This window comes from Dreissena polymorpha, chromosome 12 (assembly GCF_020536995.1).
Source record: "Dreissena polymorpha isolate Duluth1 chromosome 12, UMN_Dpol_1.0, whole genome shotgun sequence".
NCBI classification, from domain to species: domain Eukaryota; kingdom Metazoa; phylum Mollusca; class Bivalvia; order Myida; family Dreissenidae; genus Dreissena; species Dreissena polymorpha.
The window spans coordinates 58,132,465-58,156,711 of record NC_068366.1 but is presented as its reverse complement, the minus strand read 5'-3'; the positions used below and the strand labels follow the sequence as shown (position 1 = coordinate 58,156,711).

Here is a 24,247-nt window from a genome sequence, read left to right as displayed (position 1 = left end):
TGTTTCGTTCAAAGAGTACTCCATGCAGTGTGTGACAATATTTGATATAAAGGAATATATTGTACATCTTTTGTCGTGCATAAACAGATCTGGTGACACGGCCCATTGACAACGACAGTTCTGAACCTTTTATTCAGCATTAGCTATACGTGTGGATTGATGATGATGCCTTTAAATTTGACCTCACATTTCCGTTGATCTAACATTAATATATTTTAAGACGAAGTGATATTTGCAGTCGTGGCGCATATCTAGTAATCTTGTGTTGCCTAAGTATTTAAAAACACATAAAAAGAACAGTACCTAAAACACAATTTGAGGCATTGGAAAATTCGAAGAGTATAGCCTTGTCTAAGCAATGTGGTTGGATACGTGGCGTTTGTTAAATATTTGGTGAAGTTGTTTTGTACAATTGGCGAAAACGAATCTCAATCTGAAATTGTTTGGCATAAAGGCCTTTTATTTCTCACGTAAATATACTATGTTATAGGAATAAGGACTTGTGCAGGAACAACTGCCAGCTTACAGGATTGGTTATCTGTCAAATGCAATTAACGCGCACAGGTCTTGTGTCGCCGAGTGTAATTTTGACTATCAGAATTTTAACGATGATTGATGATTTGTATTGATCAACAGTTTAACAAACTGAACACCTTAAAGAGATCAATTATTTATCAATTGTTGTTCAAACTATTGAACCATCATAAATATGACGGGGAACAATGATGCATGGACCAAACCATTAAACAATCAGACATGCAGAGAACACTTGTATGAGCCAAACCAGCCAACAATAATGAATATGATCGTTTATGATACCCATACAAATGAGCAATCGTCTGGCGGACATTTATTTATTTATCAAAGTAGTAAAGACTCATTATTGATTAAAGTGTGACCTTGACTTTAGAGATATCGACGTAATTCTTTCGCGCAACACACCGTCCTATTATGGTGAACAAATGTGCCAAATGATTTTAAAATCTTACAATGAATGACCTAGTTATGGCCCGGACAAGCTAATTTATTATCGTTGAACTCAAAGTGTGACCTTGACCTTGGAGATATCGTCCACTGCACTAGCTGAAATTCATCAGAAAAAATGTTTATGAAAGGTAATTGAAAAAATCACCCCTTACCGGTGTTTTCACATCCATTGTGAACACCATAAAGTCGCGTGTTTCTGCACCCTCTGTATATGTATATACCTTTGTGTGATCTTATGAAATATGTTATTAACAAGTGGCAAAATACGTCAAGTTATTTTCGAAAGTATTATAAGTAAACTTTCAGTTGTTTCAGATTCGCAAATTTTCGTTTTAGTTGTGATATTTGTGAGGAAACAGTAAAACTGAACATTTAACATGCTCTAAAATAGCCATTATATGCATCTTTTGACGATTTAAAAACCCGAAAGTTAAAAATCGTTGCAACGCGAAACGGATTAATAATTTGGAGAGTTCTGTTGTTGTCGTTATGTCTTGGGGAAACTACGAGGATTGCTTATATAAAGTATAAAATACATCTGGCATTGTATCTGGAAGGATGGCCGAGTGGTCTAAGTTGTAGACTTTTTACTCCAGGACTCCATGGGTCAGTGGTTCGAGCCCTGCAGAGGGTTACCTTTTCTTTTTTAAATTGTATTCTTTATTTTTAATTGGAGCTTTTTATATCCAATGTGTACATTTATCAATATAAAGCATTTAATGGCAAACTTTAAAACATGCCAAAATCTGTGGAAAGGCCCCTTTAAGAATCATTTGCTATGTTAACATCCGCGATGGAGTCATTTCAAACTAATTTGACCCCATGTGCAGTAACTATGATTCAAGGTCTCACATGCAAGGTTAACGTTCAGGGACGACAACAAACGCATCCGTTAAATGAATAAATAAATGTGTAATATAAATGACAATTAGTCGAAAAATACATTGAAATAAATGCCCCACTGCTTCCTTGAGTCAAATCGCCATTTTTGCACAGTACAATATCGCATTGTCCGGTGAACGTTTCCGATATATAGTGAACTACACATTCAATTAATATTCGCAATGATTCGAAACGAGGAAAAACACGTTTGGCTCAAACATCGTAAAACGTTTATGTGCTTATGAATGTAGCACGTAGTGTTCATTAACCACCTAATTTAAAACTCTCAACTTTGGACTGTTAATATATATATTTTTTATATATTTGAATATATAAAAGTATGGCTACATGAAGTGTATTTTATATCCAATTTATATTTAATTTTCCTGTCTCATTAGATTTCAGTTTGTGAACGCGAGCAACAAATGCATAAATCTCGCTGCTGCATACGCGAAAGTAAATGAACTAGCATACATGGCATATACTAGTTTTTAATCATTCGTTTCACCCTTGCGTACAGAGTAGCATTCAAGCACAATGTAATTATCTAGGATTCACACACGATTAAACACATTTTTATCCAATAAAATTCGTAGAATGCACACATCGAGCACTATGAGCGTGCTATCGCATGGGAAATAAATGTAATTATTTCGGGTTAATACAGAACTACTAAGAACCATTTCACGACGATCGATAACCGGTTGTTGTTCTCTTTAGATCGATGACTAATTGTTATTCCCATTTTGGTCCCAGATGGCCACCAACTCTGCATCGAGGAGCTTTGCAGACTTATCAAGCCTTGAGAAGGTTTGCGTCGTTGTTGTTGTACGTCAGTGAATACCGTAATTGCTGTAAATGTTTGGACGATTTATTCAATTGTTTTATGTCCAAACAATTCGATATGTAAAAATATTTCCAAAAATCTGCTCGAAAATTTAGAGACTTCCTCAATAGATATATAATTGTTCTCAATATATATACATATGTTGCGCGTTTCTATAAGTCTGGAGCAATATTGTTCGTGCCCAGTTGGTTCAGCACCCGGCTACTTGTATGCTCCTAAGTATATTTATCCCCCGTCATAGGCGGAGGGATATTGTTTTTGGCGTTGTCCGTCCGGGACTTTTGTGTTCGGAGCCATATCTATGAAGTGCTTTGGCGGATTTCATTGAATCTTGGTCTGAGTATATATATGGATAAGAGGATGATGCACGCCAAATGGCATTGTACACCATCTGTTAATAACGGAGTTATGGCCCTTTGTATATTGAAAAAAATGCTTTTTAATATAAGCTTTATCTCCATTAACACATGAGCCAGAGCCATGAAACTTGCCACCGCCGGAGGAATATTGTTTTGGCGTTGTCCATCCGTACGTCTTTTCGACCGTCCGCGTCCGGCACTTTTGTGTCCGGAGCCATATCTTGGAAGTGCTTTGGCGGATTTCATTGAAACTTGGTTTAAGTATATATATGGATAAGAGGATGATGCACATCATATGGCATTGTACACAATCTGTTAATAACGGAGTTATGGCCCTTTATATATTAAAAAAAAAATGCTTTTTTAATATAACCTTAGAGCTTTATCTCCATTAACACATGAGCCAGAGCCATGAAAATTGCCATAGTTGTTCTCAATCATCTGGAGGTGCTTCAAGGTCAATATCACACAGTGAGGTCAAAAGTCACAAATGTGACGAACTATTCATTATTTAGTCATTACTTTACTATGCATCAAGGTATTCTGTAATTACTGTCCACAATTGTTCGCCATTATTTAGCTGAGTGTCAAATATAAGATCCGGGTTGCTAGGGTACTGGTCAGAGTCACACACAAAGGTCAAAATCACACATTTTGATTGAATATGCTTTATTTGGTAATGGTTAAAATACTAAAATTCGCAAAATATCCTGATGTAATTGTTCTTTATTATCAGGCAGTGCAAGACATATGTGTTTTTGACCAAAGTCAAGGTCACACATCATAGGTCACACATTTGTAGAAATATTTATTATTATGCCATTATTTTACTATGCATCAGCTGATTCTGTAATAACCTTCCATAATTCTTCTCCATCTTCTTTCTTGCTGTGTGTCATATGTAAGATTCATGTCTAGGGCTAAGGTCAATGTTCATCTCTAGGGTTAAGGTCAACGTCACACAATATTCTTCATGTAACGTCATACGATTCACATCAAGGGTCAAGGTTACACAAGTTCTTTATGTAAGGTCGTTTGCTAAACCCCTAAACTGACCAGCATTTTTTCCAGAATTATGTATATATCTTTGTACTTAAAACATTACAGGTTAAAGATGTTGTGCTCCAAAAAGGAAGAGCATAATAGTCGATTTGTCTGTCCTTTTGGCGTTGTCCATCCGTTTAGAAAACTTTTGTGTCCAGAAGCATATTGTGGAACTGCTTTCGTGCATTTCAATGAAACTTGGTGTGAGTGTATATATAGATAAGCGAATGATGTACACCAACTTTCGTTCAACACCACCTTTTAATGCAGATAAATCACCCTTTGTTTTTTAAAAGAAAAAATGCTGAGCTTTTTTTCAATACTGTTTAGGTATATTGAATTAAAGCTATGATATTTTTTTGTGTTGTCTATCCTTTCTTCCATCCAAAACACTTTTGTGTCCAGAAGCATATTGTGGGACTGATTGTTAGATTAAATTTGACTGTGTCCATACATGTGTCATGGGGGATCAGTGTCTGTGACATATCTAGTTCTGTATGATATGGGCTGAAAGCAACACATAAATATTAAGAGTATTGTATAATCACTTGAATGAATTATTTTTCTTAATTAACTTTTTGGTTTCTAATTTTGATTTTCCACATTGTTGTCTTTTTGTGTTTAGGAATATTTAATTTCGTTTGCATATTTCAGTTGAAGACCATTTTTTCCTATACAACATTTATGCTTGAAATTATTAAATCTATAAACAAACTTTTAGTTGGAAATTTTGTGATAACCTCTTCCAAAAAGCACTTTTGATATTTAAACATTCAGACTGGAGAAGAATGTATGGTACATTGTTTTTTAGTGGTTCAATACAGAGTCGAGAATGCACACTTCAACCACTAATTAATAACAATCAGTGTTCTCCGTAACAAGGAATATTTTAGGCTGGCTAGTTTATTCATAATGTGATTTTTAAACTGAATCTGAAAGACACACTCAACTTAACAATGCTTTGATTGTGACTACTTACTATGAAAAGTGTTTTAGTATTACCCATCATTGGTTAAAGAGGTTTGTTTTTAGAAGGTTCAATTCGTACTCTTATTATGCAATGTTAAACAAGCTCCACAAGATACTTTGCACATCTATTTGTAATTGACGGACATGTATATTTTAACATAGAATACATCAATGTGTTATGTTTTCTCCTAGACAATCTATGATAGTATAGTACTTGCATATTACTGCAGATAAACTTGTTATCAGTTATTTCCATGGTTTTCATACCTCGATACAAGCAATAATTTCCCTTTTGCCTTATCAAAATGGCTTGAGCAAACGTGTTTGTTCAAATTGTAGCATTAAGTAAGTGAATTTTAAAAAGTTTACAATCCCACTTCAATGCACAGTATCATTTTGAACTTTGCTTTAATGAATTATCATTCTACCACCACCCGCGACCTATTTTCTGTAGACAGATGATGGAATTAAAGAGTGTTTTGCGATTAATCATGTGGTTATACTGCAATAAATCACGAGTTACTCTGCAATCAAAACCTATACATGTTGTTGAGTTTTTTACATTCTTTGAGTGTGGCCTGGGTCAGCCATCTCACAATTTTGATGATTCACAGCAGTGTGTGTATTTAATCAATAGAGTTTAACAGCTTGTAAGTCGACATTGGCCAGTCTAGTGTTTATCATTGGAATATGTACATATTGGCTGCTTTCAGGGAAAACGGGGCTTAATGCATGTCAAATAAGATTAGCCTGTTCACACTGATTAGCCTGTGCAATGCGCACAAGCTATTCAAAGACGACACATGATTTTATGGTGTTTTTCGTTTAAAGAATGTCTCTGGTACTGGGATGACAATTGATGCATAAGCCATGTTTTCCTAAAATGAAGCTTACAATATCTTTTTTATTAATGATTTGAAAAAAAACACATCTCAACCTGTGTTTAAAGACACACTCTTTATAAATTTTCATTTCAAACTTGCGATATAAAAAGCTATAATATAATTTTGAAAACTGAGTTGCGTATAAGATTATACAACAGCGAGCAACTTTAGTGCCTTCAACGCTTTGATTTAAAATGTGAATATGTGCTTTGAATGTTTGGACCTTTTGTGTTTTTCCCATATTTTCAATAAAATGAATTGAACATGTTTTAAAATGTGAATATGTACTTTGAAAGTTGTGTTTTTGTCCATATTTTCAATAATAAGTATTGAAAACAAATGTCATGATAATTAAAATGCATTCATGGATTCTTTGTATGTTTACACAAACAAGTATTTGTCTTTGCTATAAGCAATGTTATAAATTATAAATATGAACTTTGAATGTTTGTTTTTTCCGTATTGGTCGTTTGGGTCTATTTTGAAGTTCAAAGATGTAAAATTACCGGGAACACCGTAAAATCGACTTTCGTTTTCTACTAAATATTGTTATATAAACATATCTTCAATAAAAATGTATTATTTATGTAAACAAATCAAAGCGAGTTGTTAATACATTTTGGGCGAGTTGTCTTTCGGTTGGGGCGAGTTGTCCAATAAAATTGGGGCGACTTGTCGTATTATTGGGGCGATTTGGCAATGGGGTGAGTTATCTGGCAACCAACTGCGATCTGATTGGTCAATTTATGGAAGATTCATGGGAGACTGCTACAGTCTGATTGGTCAGCGAAAGATCGAAGATTCGTTTCCACGGAGCGACATATGCTTCATTATATTTCATTACATACGGCTTTGTGTTTGTTTATGAACAAATGTATTTTCGAAATGCATAACTGCATCTAAACATTCGCGTGAGATATAAGTACTAAAATGTATCAGTAGAAAATGTATATCGTTCATTGTACCGGGTTACACAATTGTTTAATAGTAAATTGCAGTGGAGTCTTATACATCGTGTACTAAAACATGTTTTATAACCGTCTCGTACATCCATGCGAATCATCGGCGAGGTCCACTTTAACGTCTAAATATAAACGTGCACTGATATTTCACTTGACCTGCTCGTCTAAATATTAAAGCGATCTGTGCAATCGCGTCACGTGCTAAGCTTAGCCAAAGAAGTGGGAACAATGGCGGAACATAGATCATCAAAAGCGAAAGAAGTAAGTAAATCATGTTTCCATATTGTTAATTTCAAATTATTCTCAGTTCTTTAAAAGTAGGTTACAACTAATAATAAACAATACAATTATTTGTGTTCGCAACTTAAATATATGGTCTTACAGCAAACAAAGCGTATATACTCATTCTGTCGTTTGAAGTCTAGACTAGAGACAAAGAAAAGTCACCGAGATGACTTAAAAGTATAAATTTTATTGTTCTAGTGGTTATACAGCAAACAAAGCGTTAATGCTCAATCTCCCATTTAGAGACAGAGACCAGAAAGTGTATGAGAAACGGCAAAAGCCGAGTTGACCGAAGAATAAACGTTAGTACTCGCGCAAATAAATATGATTTATCATCAGCAAAGGAGAACTGATTTCATCTAAAAAAAACTTTTTTTACTTGTCTTATAATTGACCGCTTGATTTGTTGGCAGGTACATCAACATGCTATACATATATTGACATGCTCATTAAAGTGTGTTTTATGACAAAGTTTATAAATCACTAAAATGCATTAGACTGGTACTTGCAATTTATTTATAAAAAGCCAAACATATAGATTTCTAAATATAATGTATTTATATACATAAAATGCACAGATATTTATAAATGAGCTTTATTACAAACAGATTTATAAAAATAGTAAAACAACTTTTGTCAGGCATGGCATTTCCATGCATGTAGCTGGTGCCAGGCAACTCGCCACAATACAAAGTTTTAACTTGACCCCAAACTATGTTAAACTCGTTCAAAATATATTTCACAACTCGTCAAACCAAAGGCGATTCCCACAAATTTAAGTTCTTATATCTTATTCTTTCTACATTAATAGTTTATTACGGAATCCGGAAATAGCCAAGTTGAGAGTCGCGTGTCGACCTTCGAGGTCGACACTTGACATTCTCGCGACATTCTCTCGACGCGCGACAATAATGCGACAATCAATATTTGAGTGTCTCATAGCGCGCTGGGTTTTAGAGAAAAAAAATCGCAGAAAATCTTGACTGTCGACTGAATTGTCGCGCGTCGTATTGAGCGTCGAGAGAATGTCGCGAGAATGTCGTGTGTCGACCTTCGAGCGCGACACTCGACATTCTCGCGACATTCTCTCGACGCACGACAAATCAGTCGACGGTCAATATGATATATAGCGAGAATGTCGCCTGTCGACCTAAAAATCACACGACATTCTCTCGACGCACGACATTCTCTCGACGCTAAATACGATATATCGAGCCAATATCGTGCAATTGTCGTTGTCGACCTAAAAACCCCTAGGTCGACACACGACATTCTCGCGACGCTCTCTCGACGCGCGACAATCATGCGACAATCAATATTTGAGTGTCGCATATCGCGCTGGGTTTTAGAAAAAAAAATCGCAGAAAATCTTGACTGTCGACTGAATTGTCGCGCGTCGTATTGAGCGTCGAAAGAATGTCGCGAGAATGTCGTGTGTCGACCTTCGAGCGCGACACTCGACATTCTCGCGACATTCTCCCGACGCACGACAAATAAGTCGACAGTCAATATGATACATCGCGAGAATCTCGCCTGTCGACCTAAAAACCCCTAGGTCGACACACGACATTCTCGCGACGCTCTCTTGACGCGCGACAATCATGCGACGCTAAATACGATATATCGAGCCAATATCGCGAAATTGTCGCTTGTCGACCGGCGTGGGAGTAATTTTTTCATCTGCAAGAAAGGTGTTATAGTAACTTTTTCAGCTTAAGTAAAAATAGCGGCATCTAGTAGCAGCAATAACAGCAGCAGCAACAGTAGCAGCAGCAGTAGCAGCAGCAGCAGAAGTAGCAGCAGCAGCAGTAGCAGCAGTAAAAGCAGCTGCAGTAGCAGCAGTAGCAGTCGTAACAGTATAAGTAGTTGTAGTAGTAGTAGTAGTAGCTGCAGTAGAAGCAGTAGCAGCAGCATCAGTAGCAGCAGCAGCAGTAGCAGCAGCATAAGCAGCAACAGCAGTAGCAACAGAAGTAGCAATAGCAGCAGTAGCAGGAGTAACAGCAGTAGCAGCAGTAGAAGGAGTAGCAGCAGTAGCAGTAGTAGCAGAAGTAGCTGCAGTAGTAGTAGTAGTAGTAGCAGTAGTAGTAGAAGCAGTAGAAGAAGTAGAAGTAGTAGTAGTAGAAGTAGTAGTAGTAGTTGTAGTAGTAGTAGTAGTAGTAGTAGTAGTAGTAGTAGTTGTAGCAGCAGCAGCAGTAGCAGCAGCAGCAGCAGTAGCAGGAGTAGCAGTAGTAGTAGTAGTAGTGATAGTGGTAGTGGCAGTGGGACTGGTAGTAGTGGTAGTGGTAGTGGGACTGGTGGTAGTGGTAGTAGTAGTTGTAGTAGTAGCAGGATCAGGAGAAGTAATAGTATCAGTGTAGTAGTAGTTGCAGCACCACCAACAGTAGCAGTAGCTGTAGTTGTTGTAATAGTAATAGTAGCTGCAGTAGAAGCAGTAGCAGCAGTAGCGGCAGCAGGAGTAACAGCAGCAGTAGCAGTATCAGCAGCAGCAGTAGCAGCTGTTGCAGCAGTAGCAGCAGCAGCAGTAGCAGTAGCAGCAGTAGTAGTATTAGTAGTAGTAGTAGTTGTAGTAGAAGTAGTAGTAGTAGTAATAGTAGTAGTAGTAGTAGAAGTAGTAGTAGTAGTAGTAGTAGAAGTAGCAGTAGTAGTGGTTGTGGTACTGGGACTGGTGGTAGTGGTATAAGTAGTTGTAGTAGTAGCAGAATCAGGAGTAGTAATAGTAGCAGTAGAAGTGTAGTAGCAGTACCAGCACCACCAGCAGTAGCGGTTTTAGTAGTTGTTGTAGTAGTAGTAGTAGCTGCAGTAGAAGCAGTAGCAGTATCAGCAGTAGCGGCAGTAGCAGCAGCAGTAGCAGTATTAGTAGTTGTAGTAGTAGTAGTAGTAGCTGCAGTAGAAGCAGCAGTAGCAGCAGCATCAGTAGCAGCAGCATCAGTAGCAGCAGCATCAGTAGCAGCAGTAACGGCAGTAGCAGTAGCAGTAGTAGTAGTTGTTGTAGTAGTAGTAGAAGTAGCTTCAGTACAAGCAGTAGCAGTAGCAGCAGTTGCGGCAGAAGCAGCAGCAGTAGCAGTATTAGTAGTTGTAGTAGTAGTAGTAGTTGCTGAAGTAGAAGCAGAAGCAGCAGTAGCAGCAGCATCAGTAGCAGCAGAAAGTGGCAGCAGTAGCGGCAGCAGCAGTAGCAGTAGTAGTAGTTGTTCTAGTAGTAGTAGTAGCTGCAGAAGAAGCATTAGCAGCAGAAGTAGCAGTAGCAGCAGTAGCAGCAGTAGCAGGAGTAACATCAGTAGTAGCAGTAGAAGGAGTAGCAGCAGCAGCAGAAACACCTATTGCAGCAGTAGCAGCAGCATCAGCAGTAGTAGCAGCAGCAGTAGTAGCAGTAGCGGCAGTAGCAGCAGCAGCAGCAGTGGCAGTATTATTATTATTATTATTATTATTATTATTATTATTATTATTATTAGTGGTAGTAGTAGTAGTAGTAGTAGTAGTAGTAGTAGAAGTAGTAGTAGTAGTAGTAGTAGTAGTAGTAGTAGTAGTAGTTGTAGCAGCAGCAGCAGTAGCAGCAGCAGCAGTAGCAGCAGTAGCAGGAGTAGCAGTAGTAGCAGTAGTAGCAGAAGTAGAAGCAGTAGTAGTAGTAGTAGTAGTAGTAGCAGTAGTAGTAGTAGCAGTAGTAGTAGTAGTAGCAGTAGTAGTAGTAGTAGTAGTGGTAGTAGTAGTAGTAGTAGTAGTAGTAGAAGAAGTAGTAGAAGTAGAAGCAGCAGCAGCAGTAGCAGCAGTAGCGGCAGTAGCAGCAGCGGCAGCAGTAGCAGTATTATTATAAGTAGAAGTAGAAGTAGTAGTAGTAGTAGTAGTAGTACTAGTAGTAGTAGTAGTAGTAGTACTAGTAGTATTACTAGTAGTGATACTGGTAGTAGTGGTAGTGGTAGTGGGACTGGGGGTAGTGGAAGTAGTAGTTGTAGTAGTAGCTGAATCATGAGTAGCAATAGTAGCAGTAGCAGTGTAGTAGCAGTTGCAGCACCAACAACAGTAGCAGTAGTATTAGTTGTTGTAGTAATAGTAGTAGCTGCAGTAGAAGCTGTAGCAGCAGCAGCAGTATCAGCAGTATCAGCAGTAGCGGCAGTAGCATCAGCAATAGCAGTACTAGTACTTGTTGCAGTATTAGTAGTAGCTGCAGTAGAAGCAGAAGCAGCAGTAGCAGCAGTATCAGTAGCAGCAGCATCGGTAGCAGCAGTAGCGGCAGCAGCAGTAGCAGTAGCAGTTGTTATTGTAGTAGTAGTAGTTATTGCTGCAGTACAAGCAGTATCAGTAGCAGCAGTAGCGGCGGTAACAGCAGCAGTAGCAGTATTAGTAGTTGTAGTAGTAGTAGTAGTAGAAGCAGCAGTACAAGCAAAAGCAGCAGTAGCAGCAGCATCAGTAGCAGCAATAGCGGCAGCAGCAGCAGTAGTAGTAGTAGTAGTAGTAGTAGTAGTAGTAGTAGTAGTAGTAGTAGTCGTCGTAGTAGTAGCAGAAGTAGTAGTAGTAGTAGTAGCGGTAGTGTTAGTGATACTGGTAGTTGTGGAAGTGGTAGTGGGACTGGTGGTAGTGGTAGTAGTAGTTGTAGTAGTAGCAGAATCAGGAGTAGTAATAGTAGCAGTAGCAGTGTAGTAGCAGTTGCAGCACCACCAACAGTAGCAGTAGTATTAGTTGTTTAAGTAGTAGTAGTAGCTGCAGTAGAAGCAGTAGCAGCAGCAGCAGTAGCAGTATCAGTAGTAGCGGCAGTAGCAGCAGCAGTAGCAGTATTAGTAGTTGTTGCAGTAATAGTAGTAGCTGCAGTAGAAGCACCAGTAGCAGCAGCACCAGTAGCAGCAGCATCAGTAGCAGCAGTAGCGGCAGCAGCAGTAGCAGTAGCAGTTGTTATTGTAGTAGTAGTAGTAGCTGCAGTACAAGCAGTATCAGTAGCAGCAGTAGAGGCAGTAGCAGCAGCAGTAGCAGTATTAGATGTTGTAGCAGTAGTAGTAGTAGCTGCAGTACTAGTATCGAGCTATTTTCCCCAAAGAAAAATACACAGGCTGTTAGAATATACAGCAAAAAAAACTACAACAAACCATAATAAAGCTTAAAAGAAACTCATGAAAATAGGTTCGCTTGATCTTGTCACTTTGCTTCAACAAACAGCATTAATAATGCATTTTATAAAATTGGATATCAAATATTTTTATACATGAAATTTTAAAATAAAACAATCCAAAAACTACCCATGCAATCGCCTCAATTAAAAATCTAAAGTTTATTTAAGTTAACTTATTCACTATCTTATTACTATCAAACTAGTGGCGATTATGTCCATGCGGCCTAAAAAATGAACAATAACATATATATATCTAGATTTATCAAGTGGTTTTAAGTTTTTTATGTGGCCATATTTTACAGGAAATGGGATAAGTGGTGACTGATCCTCACACCCTCCATATCCATCAAACGTTTCAGAACAATGTGTGTTTATTCCGTCTGTAGATATGGGGGCACACATGTAATGATGCGACATGCTACTTATCAAAATAATTCAATTGGGAACACTGGCGCCTTCAATGAGATTACCGAACAACTATACGTGCCTGTCGTGTGATAGGGATTCGTGCTAGATATCCAAATCTTATTTGCGACTATAAAGGTTTTGTTCTAGGACGAGAAGTAGTAAAGAATTATATATTTGTAGCTGTTTCGGTCGTATTTTTTTTACGGGAAGCAGTAAATAAAATTACTGTTAGCAGATCTTTGAAGTCTTCTTGTTTAAGAATGTTCGCAACCTTTAAGTTGATAAATGGGTGTTTCACGTTTGAACCTTCAGTGACGCATTCTTTATTTAACGACGTAATCTTTATTTCTTGCATTAAAGTGTAAAAAATAAGAACATCAAGATAATTATTATTTGTCTCCTAAATAAAGAAACAACTGTTCTTTGAACCACTATTGATTTATCCGGTTCTTTTGTCAGCAATATTACACGGTGGCATATTTACAGTGTATCACAAATAAAGGGGGCAGTTCTTTGTAAATAAACATGTATTTTAGCAATTCAATGGGTTTTTTTTTCATTTTTTTTCAGCTAGAATATTTATAGTAATGTAAAAGAATTATAAGTATGCATTAACCATCGTGAACTGCAATTAAATTGATACTCATCTACAGTGCCGTTAAGTTAAGTGTGGAGATTAATTAGACCGATGCTCGTGGAAATGCGACTCGGACTACTTGTTTTTGTATCAAGGAAGTCCATCGGACTCCTCCAAAATCATCTGTGAATTATAAAAAAATCCCTTCGTTTATTTATTCGTTTCGCAAAATCAGAATGTCTGCACAAAGAAAAGTTTACTCAGTAAATAATAAATAAATAGTAATTGTTGATCGCTGTCTATAAAAACGTTCAGTTTCATTTTTTATTGTCACATTTAAATTGTAATAATTTAATATTCACCCTCTACAAACAGCAGAAGGAAAATTTAAATACCAAGTCATGACCTCACACTTCAACCACTGTTTGAGCGATGTTATAGTTTTTCTCAACAAGGAAGATAATAGACATCTGGTCTATTGTTAGTGAGAAGTGTTCAATCAAAACTAAGTGATATCGGAAGCATATTGAAAACAAGAACAATACCATCATTTGGACAATGCACTTGAATAAGTATTTGTCTATTATCCTATGAAAATCCCTGTCTGGTAAACAAGTTTGTTGTCAGAAGATGCGTTTCGTATAATTATAATTGTATTACAATGATGAAAATACTTTGTCAATTTTATTGTGTATGTAAGCAAAAAAAAATCCATATACGAGTTTTAATCAAACGACTTGGAACGCAAAGAACCCCAGTCTGTTTTAACACACTCGTTCACAGTGCTCTGTCATAGCTTAAACACATGTACCTAGCAAGAGTCCATATTAGATCAAATTAGCACAACTTGCTTACAGTGAGCTTTTGTGATTACATTTTGCCGATTGTTAATCATCGTTCCTGCATTGTCCGTTGTCAAAATGTACATTGTTAACACTCTAGAGAATGTATTTATTTCCAATATTCACGAAACATTTTAAGAAATCGGTCTAAATAACAATTGGTTAAATTACAAAACAGCGTTCAAAAACTTGGTTGCTTTGTCAAAATTAAATAAAAAAGGTACATGTTAACCAAATCCCCAAGTCCGCTTTTTCTAATGGTATATCAGCTGAGTTTGAAAACGGTTCTGGTCTACTGAAAAATATGAGTGCAAGTTATCTAAGACATTTTCCTTATGTGGGTGTTATGAAACTTTCTGAACAATCTAAAAATAAAATGTTTTGCCAAATCCTAATGAAACTATCGCAACAATTGTGCTCATAATATTTGAACTGAATTCGAAATTGCTTCAGTCCGTTCCAAAAGACGGCTTAAGGTGAAAGTAGTTTAGGAAGGGATTATATAGAAGTCATTCTTGTTGATCGCTCGGCTCGTCCGAAGTTTTAAAAAGTTTGAAAATAATCCAATAATAATAATAAAGTGGCCCCTTTCTGAGGGTTTCTTGCTTAATATGTTTGGAGCAAACATTTTTAACTTGTCTTCTCTAAAACCGCAAGGCCAAGAGGTTTCGTTTTTGGCATGTATCATTTTATTCTGGTCCTCTACCATTTTTGTCTAAATATCGTCCCTTGGGTAAAAACTGGCCACGCCCAATGATGGAGAAATGTTTGAAGACATATATTTAAAAAGATTTCTCTCAAAACGTTAGGGCAGGAAATTAGTTTATGTTTCACATCGTATTGTGGTCCTGTAACAACTATGTTAAAATCATCCCTCTTGGGTTATAATTGACCCCGCCCTATGCGCTACTTGTTTAATTATATATATTTAGTGAAAACTTTGAAAGTCTTTTTTTTCTGAAACAGCAGTGCCAAGAGGCTTATTATTTCGCACGTTTAGTTGTATAGTAGTCCTATGTTACATTTGTTAAATCATGCCCCCTTGGGTAAAAGCTTGCCACAGCCCGGGACTGAAATTATTGATAAGGACTTGTGTAGTTAATATCGATAACTTCAAAAATCTTCTTTGAAACCGCAAGGGTCAGTATTTTGTTATTTGGTGTGTAACTTAAAATAGTTTTCCTCTTTTCTTCTAATAAGTTATCTCAAATACTGTATCTGGGGTCAAAACTCACAACACGGAAGTATGTTAAACTCTTTCTAAATCATATTTGAATTCTAAAAAAAAACTCTATTCGGTCTGATCGTTGATGATAAGGTCACGCGAGTTGTGTATCGTGTTGTTGTTTTTTTATTTGACCCAGGATTTGTAAAAATATCACAAGAGATATACATTGCTAGAAAGGAAATTCATTTCTGCGTTGATTAAGACCAAGTTCATGGAAATTGCTGCACAATTGATGAAGTAATGGCTGTTCAAAGCGATGCACCTTGTTTTCGGGTGATATTGGGTTGAATACCTTGATATATATATATAGTTATATAAATAAAATGTAATAATCCAGATTGTGAATATTATATAATAAAAGTAAAAACACGTGTCTGGGATTTTAAATATATATTGAAACGAAACGCGTTGGCTAAATCAATATATATTTACAATCCCAGACACGTGTTTTTACTTTTATTATATATATATATATATATATATATATATATATATATATATATATATATATATATATATATATATATATATATTTGATATTGAAATCTTTTTTTTCTTCAGAGAAGTAGATTTTTGTTATAATTCGTTTAATTTTCATTCAAAATGATGTTTTTACTAAGAAATATCATAGCCACACGCTTATATCATGTGGTAACGACCAATCCCGATGATCAACAAGCAGGCATATCTATAAATGCATTATACAAAATAATGTTTTTTCACTTACAATAATAAACTTAAATGTGTCATTTGTTAAATAATTTTGCAATCTAAAATAAAAAAATGACAACAAATAAATGGTGAACAGCAGTCACTTAGAACTCCGATCTGAAATCAAACATGAAAAACGATTTATTAATGTTGGGTTAACATGGTTAATTACCCCCCAAAAATACGGTATATAAAAAGTGTCATAATTTTTGGACTACATTAAGTATGATTAGACTCCTAAATTTCAGAAGAAGGGAGTCCAAAGAACTCCTTACTCAGAATAGTTAGTGTCGAACACTGATTACTTTTGATTTTCCTGCGCACGATATCAAATAAACACACTCCACTGATGTTTCTTTAATAGATTTTATGTGAGAAGACTTAATCAATCATTTTATAAATACTTGATAAATGCTTGAGTAAAAGGGGTTTAATGCATGTACATAGTGTTTACCAAGATAAGTCTGTGAGGTGCACACAGGCTAACCAGGGTAAAAACTTTCCGCCTAAACGGGATTTTCATAAAAAGAGACTATTTTAAACGACAAAAAAGACAATAAAAGAGAGAAGTGTCTAACTGATTTGTGCGGACAGTATTATCTGGTACAACAATTTACGCACATGCGTGAAGCCTCTTTTTCCAAGAGCAAGCCTTAAATATTTACATTATCGTCATCTATATGTTGTTTAACTTTTGAATCACAATGCAGTTACATACACTAATTTATGATTCTTCGGTTTCAATTGATGCATAGTCTTGTGTACAGTTTAGAACTTAATTTTTATTTTAATAACCTGTCCACATGTGGTATATTTTCATATTTTAAACCAGAAGAACAACGAATTCCATAATTTAATGTACGCCCAACATAATACTCTATATTCATAGAACAAAACTATGATTTATAACATTAAGAATATAATCGTCCAATTTTCAACATTTGCCGGATCCAATTATTTCCAAACATCAACACCTTATCATCTGTATGTAAGGCTATTACAATAAATGGTTATTGGTAGACTGATACACAATGGAAATAGTTTTATAATTTATATATAGAATTGGGTTTTGATATCGTTGTTAATGGAATATGATGCAATGCCATAACTATGATTTGCAGCTCGCACTCAGCATTAACTAAGACAGCTAATAACTAAAAGAATCAACTATTCATGTTCATGTCTTCACTTTTGAAGAAATATCTGGAAAATTCTTGGCAGATGTTTATGTTGGTATTTTCCGGACAAGGTTTTCATCAATTCTTCTGTTTCAGAGTGACCAAAGATCTTATACTTTGGATCCTTTATTATAATGACCAAACAATTAACTCGCCATACTTGATCGCGAGTCTCCTAAAAATCCACTTAAAACGATTCACGATACCTTACACACTTAAAACTCAAATAAAATCACGAATTTGTATTTCTCATCGAAAACATCGATTGAAACTAACCCAGTTTCATGCAGAACTAATATGTTAACGTTTGTTTCGTTCGCAATTTCGATTTGGCTTATTGCTGTAAACAATTTGAAGGATTTAACCTTTAAGCGATTTTCATGAAGCATTAAGCAATTTTCTAATAAAATATTAATATGTGTTTAACGGAATCGGCTTAAATTAACTATTTAAAAGAAAATTATGTTCAACAAGAACACACTCTATTGCAATTAGAACAATTGAAATCGTATCGGGGTATTATGCATGATAATAGGAACCTTACTATACATATGAGCCCTGTATGCAAATCATCTTTCTTACTTTCTCATTTCTGCAAAACACTTTAAATTGGAAACAAATCAAACAACCAAGATACCATTTATCCAATGTTTTCATTTATATACCACATATCATTAATAACCAGATAGTGGGGGTTTATTTATATTTTGCATATTTTCCCAAACTCTGAAACAAAGAGCGTCTGCTGGTTTAATACAAGCGGAGCTGAGCCCATTTGTAGCAATCAAAAGAAAAAACTCCAAAAGCAAACACCGTTCATGTCAAGTATACCTACCTACATGGTACTGTGTGAAGCTCATTTGTGTTGTTTTCATGTTTAGCCGTAAAGTGGACATGAAACGATGTGTTGTGCATTTAGAATTGATATTATTGTTAGTTCGTCTTTTATTCTTCATTTACGGCGTTTTAGCATGGGATCGTGTGTGAGATAAGCGTGTACATGTATACAAATCTAATTTTAAAACATATTGTAAAAATAGAATGTTTGGAGGCATACTTATGAGTATACCTAACCTACAGTTGTTTTTGATATATTCAGAACACTTATTCACAATGCGCATACGCTATGTTTTGATACCAAAATGTAATATGAAATAAAACTATTGTAACCAAATTCACTAACAAATGTCATATCTCGTTTAAGATGGACAACGTTGACACAGAATTATCTGAACAACTCTCCATATTGCTTGAGGATGAAGGAATTACAGAGGAAATCGTGACGGCAAGGCGCATTGCATTCCTTATGATGGAGACCGGTTTAACAATGTTAAGTAAAGAAAGCAATATATCAATCGAGCATTACTGTTTTGGCAGCCAGTCAGAGGGCGCGACAACGCTAGGGCTACGGTCTGACGTAGACATGTTACGGCGTATACCATGTATTAATATCATGCGAGGGAATTCGAAAACATGGAAAAAAGGAATGCTGAATTGCATGATGCTTGATATCAAGGATTATCCACAACATTTTGATATGCAGGTTTACAGAAGCGATAAGCCCGAACCAGTGAAAGCAAAAATAACTTTGTGTAATGGCATGCTAGTAAGTCATGGAATAGATTGCGTAGTATTTAGCTCTGAGTTTTATCGGAAACATACCGAATTTTTTTTTAAACCTTTTATGAGCGACGATCAATCTCCCTATAAGGCTGGACCTTCTGCTAGTTTTAGCGACGATATAGACATTGTGCACGCATTGTGCGTATCAGGTGACATTCCTGAATTGCAGACGTGGCTAGACAGGCCCCGACAGGGAAATTGGCCACCTCAAAAATTGTTTGAGGAAGCGAAACAATGCGTGTGGTTCCTTGTACCGGTAGGAGAGTCATCCTCGCAAAAAAGACACACAGAGTGGAGATTATCGCCGAACCTTATTGAAAGGAAACTCATGTTCAGTTTAAATCTAACCCAGCTGAAATGCTATGTGTTGCTGAAACTACTCAAGCGCGCTATTACAAAAAAAATGAAAGAAGGCGAACTTACGAGTTTTCACTGCAAAACAGTGTTGTTTTATACACTAGAAAGAACGCAAGATCCCCAATCGCAAGAAGGTTACTTAGCAATGTTATTGAAACTATGTCTTCAAACACTCCAAAAATTTCTTAGCGATGGCGTATGTCCTCATTATATCATTGACCGTGTTAATCTGTTTGACGGTAAACTAAATAGTGCACAACGTCGCATAGTACGTAACAAGGTGACGGTACTCATAGATAACAACCTGCAGGGGTTTGTGAGTTACCTTGGTAACGCAACACGATTGTCCACTGACGAACGTTTCATTTCTCATGTATGTATTCGAAGTAAACTCGCATTTGAAAGGATACATTGGTTCCATATTATTATGCTTGATTTCCATTGCTTCATCAGTAAATCAATCGATGTTGTTGGGGATCAGCTGACCACACTGATTGACAAATGTAAAGAAATAATAAATTGTCACAACGCGAATGCATTTGAAATACAAGCAGCTAAGGAAATATTGACAACTTTTTTGTCTTTTCGAGGCTCTATTCAAGCGGCTCCACTAATTCTAAGCGGCGTCTCGATTAACCAAGATGTCATGGACAGTTTCAAGAAATCGGTACAAGTCGGTGATGTCGCGAATAAAATCAATAATTTACCAGAAATGCTTAGCTTTGGCAATCTTGCTTTGGAAATGAAGGTTTGTTCAATTAACAAAAATGCCATTGAAACCTTCGAAAAGGCCCTTGAGACGAATGGATTCTCAAGTCGACTGAAATTAGCATCTGTCATGTACTGCTCTGGAAATTTGCAGTCGGCAAAATTTATTCTTGAATATGCAGAACGTCAATTTGACCGGTGCACTATGAAGACCTTATGTCGATGTTTCAGTTATTACAATCGGTACATAAACCACCGAGAAATGTTTGAAAATAAACCAAATCCTAACATTGAAAGCAAAATTGCATTATGCATCATTTTTCTTTCTAACGAGGCACCGTGCGTTCCCCCTGTGCTTTTGTATGAAATGACCAAAACAGACTTTGCACCGGATAACCGAGACAAACCAATTATAAATACAGAATTGCATGGTGAGGCTAGAGTGGATTCTCGTGTGTTTATGTATTATCTGCAATACCTTACGTACGGAGGTCTTGGCATTCGTGAAAAACAGATCGCTGTCTTGACAAAGTTCGAAGACTACATTTCAACGCATATTGATGATCGCATCTTGGATCTCCATTATGATCATGGTCGTAACTACGAGATATCCCATATGGCGACTGCATTGAATCTGCTCGGCCACTGCTATGAGATGGAAGGGGATCTAAGCAAAGCAGTCATTAAATACGCGCTTTCCCGAGATAGCAAACCAAACAACAATCCTGCCTACTGGCACATTTGGAGAATTTCGGAAAAAATCACCAGATTAAGTTATGTAGTTGCGACCGGTTGTTATTTATATGCAATGACACTCGGCTCACGAACTGATGGAAACGTTGAATAGGACTTACTTGAAACATAATGTCAAATTTATATAACTTTTACTTTTATTTGTGAACAATTTAATATATTTGGATTTATTACAAATAGGAACAATCAAACTTCAAGCACACTTATATGACTAACTGGTATTAGAAAGCCCTGAATATATCGTGTGTGCTAACATTATTTGTACATATTCGTTCTAAATTTCAATCAACATTTGTAACGGGATGCTGCTTTACAATCGTACAATCTTGCAGATAATACGTTGAAATATCAATTGGGTGTTTTATAACTATTAATCATTCACATTGATAAAGATAAATACAATATTAGTTGGTATTCATCATTGCCGTATTGTTGTATTTTTTTATATTTAATCATAACCTTTTTACAAACAAAGTGTTTTTACAGTAGATGATATGTAACCAAAATGTGTCCACAAATGTAGATATAAATGTATGGACGCATTCAGATTAGTTTGGCCCATACTTGTTCAATTTTTATGCCCCCCTTCGAAGAAGAGGGGGTATATTGCTTTGCTCATGTCGGTCGGTCTGTCGGTCGGTCTGTCGGTCCGTCCACCAGGTGGTTGTCAGACGATAACTCAAGAACGCTTGGGCCTAGGATCATGAAACTTTATACGTACATTGATCATAACTCGCAGATGACCCCTATTGATTTTCAGGTCACTAGGTCAAAGGTCAAGGTCACGGTGACCCGAAATAGTAAAATGGTTTTTGAATGATAACTCAAGAACGCATACGCCTAGGATCATGAAACTTCATGGGTAGATTGATCATGACTCGCAGATAACCCCTATTGATTTTGAGGTCACTAGGTCAAAGGTCAAGGTCACGGTTACCCGAAATAGTAAAATGGTTTCCGGATGATAACTCAAGAATGCATACGCCTAGGATCATGAAACTTCATGGGTAGATTGATCATGACTCGCAGATGACCCCTATTGATTTTGAGGTCACAAGGTCAAAGGTCAAGGTCACGGTGACCCGAAATAGTAAAATGATTTTCGGATGATAATTCAAGAACGCTTTTGCCTAGGATCATGACACTTCATAGGTTCATTGATCGTGACTCGCAGATGACCCCTATTGATTTTCAGGTCACTAGGTCAAAGGTCAAGGTCACAGTGACAAAAAACGTATTCACACAATGGCTGCCACTACAACGGACAGCCCATATGGGGGGCATGCATGTTTTACAAACAGCCCTTGTTTTTATCTTTGTGGGTAGATGCTTCGTTCAGAAAAACAAAACTGATAAAGCAGTACACATATTACTCAAAACTATTATTCTGCAGGTTCTATAACAAGTATAGATTTTAAAACTCAATTGTAACATTGTATATGTTTTTTAACATAAATTTGATTTGGCTAGGATGACACATATACTAAAACTGTTCTAATTAAATGTTGTGTTTTTTTTTTGTTTTTTTTTTTACTGTTTTCCTTATTAATGTTTAATGTTTGACATTTACATTGGTACCAGTAATATTCGCATAATAACCGCATGGGTAATATATCATAGAAATCACAATAATTAAGAATTATTGTGATTTGTTGAACATTAGTTTTAAGTAATGTTATACGGTGCAATCAATCATATAAGTTGATACACATGTATGATATATTGTCAGAGTTACTTAATACATCCCCCCCCACACACAGACACCTCTCACATGCATGCTAGCACTTGCGCCAATGTACACAATACACTATGAGTTTAGACGGTCTATAAAAAAAGTAACATAATAGTTTCATAGCTCGTAATTCTTTATTGGGTCATACCTTTTGTTGACGTTTAAAACATAAAAATACTAGTATTGAGAGCAATTGCACATATGTATTTAAAGAGGTTATCTAAATAATATTGGTTGAAAAATATCTGATGATGTGGATCAATTTTGATAACGTTTATTGTGTTTGCTTTTAATAAGGGAAATATCTGCTTCCGTCTGTATTTTTATCTAAAGATAATTAAGAAAAAAGATGACGTATGGGATGCATTTCATGTAAAATATGAATGTTCATAGGAAAATTAATATAAAATTTAAAACATCGCTTAATACTTTTTGTCGATAATGCCAAAGAAGGCGATTTCTTTGTTAGATGTTATTTCAATATTTACTTCTTTAAGTTAGTTGTGCAGGTTCGTCCATAATTCTTGAATGTAAGCGCATTCCCAAAACAAGTGGTAAATTGTTTCAATATTTATTTGACAAAACTCGCACAAACTACACACTTTCAGTTCGCATTTTGTTTAAAATTCATTTGTAGGTGCTATTCGAGATAAGTACTTATATTGAACATTACGCAGATATGTATCAATTGTTGACTTAAATAGAATTGTATATATTATTCTCCAATCGGTATTTTCGTTTAGATTCAATTTTTTACCATTTAATTCCAGTACTGTTGTCATTAATATTTTGTGATTCGTGTAGTATACTATAAAGTGTATAAAGTTAATCTATAAAGTTGTTTATTTGTTTTATATTCTCTATAACATCACAAAAGGTGTTTTTCTGGCACTTATAATGTATAAATGCATATGCAATATTGTTTTATATTCGTTTGGAGTCGCGGATAAAAGTGAAAAATAATTAAAAATATGTGGTTGTATGTTATATAAGAATTGCATTTCACTAAACGTATAATATGCATTTCTTTTTTAATTGTACTCATGTCCCATTGATTTTATACCTTTGTTATACCTATTCACTAGAAAGATGGATTTGTTATATATTTTTATATCTTTGTTGTTCCATATAACATGATGACATATAAGATTACTTCTTTGTAAACTATTATATTGATTTTTGATGTTTTGCTATGCTGTAGGCAGATCTTTCAAGAATTAATTTTCTTTCCTTACGTTTTTTAATAAAGTTGTATCTACGAAACATTCAAATATAAGAGTGGTTCCACATTTTGTAAGTTTTTCCCGTAGCAAAGTAATATTCATCTTAAAAAAGAAATGAAATTCAACTGGACATCAGATGGGGCAACAACGTTAGGAATAACCTTTACAAACAGTGAGAATGAAACAATTCTAAAAAACATATTGCCTAAATTACAAAAAATTTAAAATTGTTTAAAATCATAGCAGCATCGTAAACTTACACTAATCGGAAAAAAACACCGTGTTGAAAATGTTTGCACTCCCGAAATTAATTTATACACTAACAGTTCTTCCAAACCCACCAAATGATATAATTGAAAATATAAAATCAGAAATATTTAATGTCATATGGGACGGTAAACCTGATAAAATTAAGCGAACTCAATTAATTCAATCAGTAGAATATGGAGGTATCAGACTTACAGATATAGATTCATTCCGGAATGCAATCAAATGCAGTTGGGTTAAAAGATATATAGATAATACCAAAACGAGTAAATGGAAATTATTCTACCAGAAAATTCCTAAAACATATGATGACTCCTTACTTTTTG

The 24,247-nt window shown here is 35.8% G+C and overlaps 1 protein-coding gene across 1 annotated transcript; it reads left to right on the top strand.

The window, feature by feature from the left end:
- The first annotated feature begins 6,812 nt into the window (after positions 1 to 6,812).
- LOC127853777 (uncharacterized) lies at positions 6,813 to 22,798 on the top strand. Its single transcript, XM_052388544.1, has 2 exons — positions 6,813 to 7,195; positions 18,463 to 22,798. Exons 1-2 carry the CDS (start codon positions 7,163 to 7,165, stop codon positions 20,791 to 20,793), a joined length of 2,364 nt encoding a protein of 787 aa, XP_052244504.1. The 5' UTR covers positions 6,813 to 7,162; the 3' UTR covers positions 20,794 to 22,798.
- Positions 22,799 to 24,247: the final 1,449 nt, after the last annotated feature.